The sequence below is a fragment of the Cyprinus carpio genome, chromosome A23 (assembly GCF_018340385.1).
Source record: "Cyprinus carpio isolate SPL01 chromosome A23, ASM1834038v1, whole genome shotgun sequence".
NCBI lineage: Eukaryota > Metazoa > Chordata > Actinopteri > Cypriniformes > Cyprinidae > Cyprinus > Cyprinus carpio.
The window spans coordinates 820532-827596 of NC_056594.1; the positions used below are offsets into that span (position 1 = coordinate 820532).

At 34.8% G+C, this 7065-nt stretch overlaps 1 protein-coding gene across 2 annotated transcripts in view; it reads right to left on the reverse strand.

The window, feature by feature from the left end:
• Positions 1-5941: 5941 nt before the first annotated feature.
• Positions 5942-7065, reverse strand: part of LOC109086114 (translocating chain-associated membrane protein 1-like) — a 15363-nt gene continuing 14239 nt past the window's right edge. For both annotated transcript variants that reach the window (XM_042712528.1, XM_042712529.1), the window contains one exon: positions 5942-6897. In XM_042712528.1, the coding sequence (XP_042568462.1) occupies positions 6824-6897 (74 nt within the window). In that variant the 3' untranslated portion in view covers positions 5942-6823. The remainder of the gene's footprint in view (positions 6898-7065) is intronic.

The window sequence follows — 7065 nt, forward strand, 5'->3', positions numbered from 1 at the left end:
AGCAACAACACTTCAGGTGTTTTTCCCAAAAGCATCTTTAGCAAACTATGATTGCACGTAGCATTGTTTCCGACAGTTGTGTGTTTCCTGATGAACAGCTTCACAAAGCACAGCTCTCAGTGTGGTAACAAGTTTCTCGTTAGTATACAGTGCTCATCAGATTACAACTATTTACCTGTAATTTGATTAATTTATCTTATAATCAGATTACTGTTACTTTTTTATGGATTACATGATTAAAAATTATTCACCCAATGGTAGTGAATTATTCATAATTTATTGATTCTCCCTAATTCTTCTTTTTTCTTTTTTCCAATTTTCCTTTCTAAACAAATCTACGGTGTCTCATAATGTTTAGATTTGATTTTGTACACTATTGAATGGCTATGTAAACGTCATGTAAAGTTATTTGTGATCCATGCTTCTGAATTTGTGGACAAAAGCAACTCTCAGTCAGTTATACCAGATATGAGATGATTAATTACGTATGTTACGTTAAGTTACTAAACACTGCAATGTGTAATTGATGAAAACATTTCAAACCTGGAAGACTGTGACCATGCCATTGTGTTTTCATGATTATTGTTTGTTGATGAGATTCAGGGATTCATAAACTATTTTGTATGTCTAACCCCTTTTGACCTAAAATATTTACACAAAGTCCCAGAGATCGAATCGAAAACAAATAAAATTTTGACAGGAACAGAACCAGAACCAGAATCAAATTTTATAGTTCCAAACAGAATCGAAAATTTGAAATGGCCATTAACCAGTTAATAACCTTATTTTATAGTTACATTTAATATTTGAAATTTGCTGTCAACCAATCACGAATTCAATTTTTCGAAAATATAGATTTTTACATCATATGAAAGCTGAATAAATAATCTTTCCATTGATGTATGGTTTGTTAGGAGGACAATATTTGTCTGAGATACAACTATTTGAAAATCTGGAATCTGATGGAGCAAAACAATCTAAATATTGAGAAAATCATCTTTAAAGTTGTTCAGATGAATTCTTAGCAATGCATATTACTGATAAAAAAAATAAGTTTTAATATATTTACACAAGGAAATGTACAAAATATCTTCATGAACATGATCTTTACTTAATATCCTAATGATTTTTTTTTATTTTGTTTTGTTTATGTTCTGCAGAGGTCAAAAATAACCACACTGAGTTATAAATCATCTACTATCATTTAATAAAGAATTATCAGCACCATTGTTTTTTTTTTTTTTTTGTGAAATGTTTAAAGTTTTAGTCATCTGCACTTCAAGATACAGTGAATCATCAACAGCTCAGCTTCCACACGGTTGTTTCTTTCAGTGAGCACTGCAATCACTGCAGAGACAACAATCACTGCATACTGCTTCACGAGGTATTTAGACATCGGGATGCAGTCTCTCACACAACTCTGATCTAGCAGTGTATGAAACGTCAGCAGTACAGTCACCCAGTACAGTCACCAGTACATTAGGCCTACAATGGGGTCAAAATGAACAAAATACCATGCTCACACTAGGGTTGAGCAAAAGATTTAATCAAAGGACAAACATACAAAAAGCATCACACAGACTTGCATAAATACTAAAGAATTAATAAATTATATACTGATATATATATATATATATATATATATATATAAACTACCGGTCAAAAGTTTGGGATCACTAAGACTTGTAATGTTTTTTAAAGAAGTCTTATGCACATCAAGGCTACATTTATTTCATAAAAATAAAGAAAAATGTTATTACAATGTAAAATAATGGCTTCTATTTTATTATCCTTTAAAATATAATTTATTTCTGTGATGCAAATCTGAATTTCCATCAGCCATTGCTCCAGTATAAAGTGTCACATGATCTTCAGAAATCATTCTGATATACTGTGTTTATTATTAGAATTATCAAGTTGGGAAACAGTTGTGCTGCCAAATGTTTTTTTTATTTTTTTTTGGAAACTGCAATCCTTTTTTTTTTTAGGATTCTTTGATGAATAAAAAAGTTAAAAAGAACAGCATTTATTCAAAATATAAATATTTTCTAACAATATAAATCTTTGCTATCACTTCTTAATTTAACACATTCCTGCTGAATAAAAGTTTTAATTTCTTTCAAAAAAAAGAAAGAATAAAAATGTACTGACCCCAAACTTTTGAACTATATTGTTAAAAAGATTTCTATCTTAAATAAATGCTCTTTTTTTTTTTTTTTTTTTTTACTTTTTATTCATCAAATAATCCTGAAAAAAGTATCACAGGTTCCCCCAAAAATATGAAGCAACACATCAGTTTCCAGCACTGATAATAAATCATCATATCTGAATGATTTCTGAAGATCATGTGACACTGAAGACTGGAGTAATGATGCTGAAAATACAGCTGCGCATCACAGAAATAAAATTATTTGAATGTATATTAAAATAGAAAAAACATTATTTTACATCATAATAATATTTCACAATATTAAATTTAATCCTGCATTTTTTATCAAATAAATGCAGCTTTGATAAGCATAAGAAACTCCTGTAAAAAACATTAAAAATCATTCACTGATACCAAACTTTTGAATGGTAGTGTGTGTGTGTGTGTGTGATATATATATAAATAAATAAATAGACAGATAGATATAAAACAATATATCTGAACATACAGGCAAGCATTAGAAAAGTAACAGTGCTTGTACTATGCAAAGCATGGTGAAATATAATACAGGTTCTGTGTATCTGATTCCAGAAGGCTTTGGTGCATCTTTTCAATTTGACATATCGCAATAATTATGGTGATGACTGATCACTGCAAATGATTTTTTTCCCCATTTACATTTATATACACAAAATGGAAACAAAGCCACATCAAAACACCACAGGTATCCTTTAGAGTCTCTTACATGACAGAACAATGTGTGAAGTTTATTCTCACTGTCATTTACTGTTTTTATCCACCAAAATCCCACTACTCAAAAACAAAAAAACAAAATGAAGACTTATCATACAGATTACAGACTTTAATAACTTGCTCATACCCCAAATTTAAAACTCAAACAAAAACAGTGACAAATCAGGGAAAGCTGCAGTAACGTTTTAATCTTTTCACAATATTTATAGTAGTCAATAAAAGTTATTTATCTTTTGCAGTCCCACTGAAATGGTAGAAAGCTTCTCCCACACAGTATAAAAATAATAAACCCATAAAGCAGTAAAATATTTATATGCTCTAAATAATGTTCATCTCTCAACAGTTCAACGCTATAAAAATAGTTTAAAAATCTGACAATTATTCAGTAGTGAATTACTCTATATAATTATTTTCCTTTCATCTTTACTTTGCCAAACATCAGTTGAAATGAGAAAAAAAAAAAAAAATAAATAAAAGATTTCCTATTGACAAATCGTGAACGACGCGAGGAAAAAATCATTCTACTGTAAAATGGGGGTCAATTAGAGGTTTGGAACAAAAACAAAACCAATAATAAAAGCCTCGTTCAGACGGTCAGCCCAAATCAGATTTTGTGCGTATCTGGATGGAATCTGATTTAATTAACTGACTGTCCACACAGCGTATCGCAACTGTTCATATCCGATTAGTGTGTCCATAAGCGCGCTTTCATTTTTACGGAATGTGAATTGGTTTCTAGGGTAATGCCGTTGCGTTGTTATGCCTACGCTAAAAACAACAGTAACAACAATACAGTTTTGAAATACAGATGTTGTCATATGACATGACAACCTGTTGCTGTCGCGGCTGCGCTGTATTATTATATTTCGTCAGAAACGCAGGAAGCTGGAATGTGTGGCTTATTCTGTGCTGCTGTCTCCACTACTTTCAAAACACAAAGAGGTGAGTATACTAGCGGCATATTTCGTTTTTCATTTTCTGCAAAAAAACAAACAAACAAACAAACAAAAAAACACAAAACAAACAAACAAACAAAAAAGCCTGACGTGTTTACATTTTACCGTGGCGTGAGGGTGTGAAAAAGCTACGCTAAATCCGATCTGACCAGTCCGACTGAAACAGATTTCAAGCAATGCGATTTGAATAGGATTCCCAAACCAGACATGAATGTAGCTCGAAATGGATTTCATGTAGTTCGTTTCTATTTAGTCTATCTAAATAGGACTGGGTTTCAATCGGATTTGGGCTGACAGTCTGAATGAGGCTTTTGTGTAAACGTGCGAGATTTTATTATTAATGAAACCTGAACGATTCCTCCGTTCAGTCCTCCAGACCTCAAACAAAACATCTGTTAGAGAAGAATCAGCACCAACTTGAATTTCAAGAATTAGCTTTGCATTTCAAACAAAGCTTTAGATTTTGTATTTATTTATTTTTTAAATGTGTACAGGTGTATATGGAGGCATCTGTGTCATTTCAACACATTATGAACCGTCACTAAAGGCTATTACAGATCATAGTTTTAAAACCCTGAATTGAAAATGACCTCTGAGTGTTATAAAGCCACTATGAAAGTCTCTGTGAAATCTTTCACAAATGTACCGAACTAAAGCAAACGTTAGGTGACTCAGATCGACCTAGTTCTGCAGCCAGATTTAGGCACATGACCTACAAACTGTACCGAGAACTAAGTATGATTTCTAATATGTACAGACAATACCAAAGTAACTGGGAGAAAGCAGCAAGTCCCTTTCATATAATTTGGCAACTGATACACATGTATATGAATATGTATAATCTGACAACATGTGTGAAAACGGTTCATAAAATAAAATAATTAAACTGGCAGTTTGTGTCTTGCTTTCACACTTGTTTATACAAAAAAGTAGTAAAAACCGCCAACTTTTGATTCCATGCCTATGTTTTTATTTCTGCTATTAGGCATCAAATGCTTCAAGTGAGGCAACTCTTTCACAGATCGCAACATGCACACGTTCACGGCATTTCAATGAGGAAAAGATAGGCTATCAAACTCTCTCATCACACTAATAAACACACAACACAGACGCAAAGAGAACTCAACAGTGCTCAAACTGAGAAAGAACACAACTTTTACTGCCGTTTGCTTAAGGACACTTAAAGAATCATATGGTTTCATATAAACTACAAACCGCAGTGGTGACGTCCATGCTGACAGACACGGTCCAGCATGGTTATCAGAGTTATAGCTGATAGATAACAGAGCAGGTTACTCAGATGTGAGGAAAAAGGCCACAAGGTGTTGAAAAAGTGATGTTCCAACACTTTTCATCTAAGAAAAGAGATTCAGGGCTCAATAAACATCTGTAAAACTCACGGCAAACCCTCAATTTAACTGGAGGAGGAAGTTCTCCAGCAATCTCTCTCCTGCGCTCAAAACCTCTTCAGATTTTCCATTCATTTGAAAAAAAGAAAGGCTGGCTTTCATAGCGTTCATGATACAATCCACCACTAACACAATGTCTGTAAAATCTTTAATGAGCTCTGAGGCTCATCACAGATTTGAAACTCAAATGACGATCGCCACTGTCGCAGGTATTACGGATTATTATGGTAACCATAAGGTAGCCATGATAAACACCAAGGCACCAAACTTGGCCAGTTGGGCTCTTTATTAGGGCTGGGACATCAAATCGATGCATCGTGATTCGTGGGATCGATCTGAGATTTTTGGAATGCATGGCGATTTTCTCTCGAATCGATTCTGAGCTTAGTTTTTTAAAACACCAGATGGCGCTACAGGCGCTTCAACCTTTTCGAACTTTATGAATGATTATTTTAGGTTCAAGTGGTGCATGTGTAAGGAACTGGAAGCAAGCAGAATACGGCAGTTTCTACAGCAAGCAGTGCCATCTGCTGTTCAGAACTAAGCTCAGAATCGATTCAAGAGAGAATCGCGATGCCTTTGGAAAATCTCTGAATCGATTTGCGATGCATCGATTTATTGTCCCAGCCCTACTCTTTATTAGTCCTGGGGATAGCATGTGAACCCTTCTGGGCAGTTAAATGCAAAAAAAGAAATAGATCATCCAAGCCTGCAGGGGGAGCCATCATTTAATCACCTCAACCACAGTCCATGCAAAATACCACAGACGAAATCAAACCAACCAAAACAACACCCTCAAACTAGTTGTCAGCATCATCCAAGCCTGCAGGGGGCGCTCTCACAAACATCTCAAACATAGACTCTACAAACAATTATAAAATGATTCTCCTCAAATGACATTCACACACAAGTTCTTCCTGCTCTCAGTATCAAAATGTAAAATCACACAGCTAAGGTCATTTGAAAGCTATGCTGTGTAGCAGCCCTTGGCCACCTCAGCCTCTTTACACTGGACTTGCTCACTGAGCTTCATAGTAGCGTTCAGGACTGAAAGGGCTAAAGGTTAACAATTAACAAAGGTCACTTCTCAAAAGCTTCTGTCCACACTGTGTTTGTGTTTCATAAGAAGCACAGAAATGATGCTGAATAGGGTTTAATTGTGCTCAGGGCCGGCTAAATGCTTCATCTTCTGAGCAAGACAGACTTTCTGTGATGCAGATCCTGGACTGAACAAACCCCACACTCAACAAGTGAGTGAAGACGCCTGTGGATCACACAACATCTGCTCTTCACGTCCACCACAAAGCCTTCAGAAACCTCTCAGTCTGGCGAAAAGTCACGAGCACATGGATATAATGAATGATTATAAATCTATAGTTCATTTTTAAGATGCAGCCCGGAAAAACAGGAGATCAATAAAACCTGAACCGTGCCATACAACAAAGTTCTTAGTTTGTCTCTGTGGTTCTTTTTGCAGTTATCAAATCTGTTTTCTCTTCTAAAGTTCAGAGTGGAAACAGAGCATCACATTTCGGGCAGCTGCTCTCTCTGTCCTCTTACGAGGCTTTAGGTTTTCTTTCTCTTGGCGATGTCTTGTCTTCTGGTTTCATGACTCCATTGACTGAACCCCCTGTCAGTGAGAAATAAAAGCTTTTAGCAAAGTCAACCATAATTTGTATCAACCATTTTATAGGGATAGTTCACCCCAAAATGAAAATTACCTCATGATTTACTCACCCTCAAGCCATCCTAGGTGTATTTGACTTTCTTCTTTCACACAAATCCAATCAGAGTAATA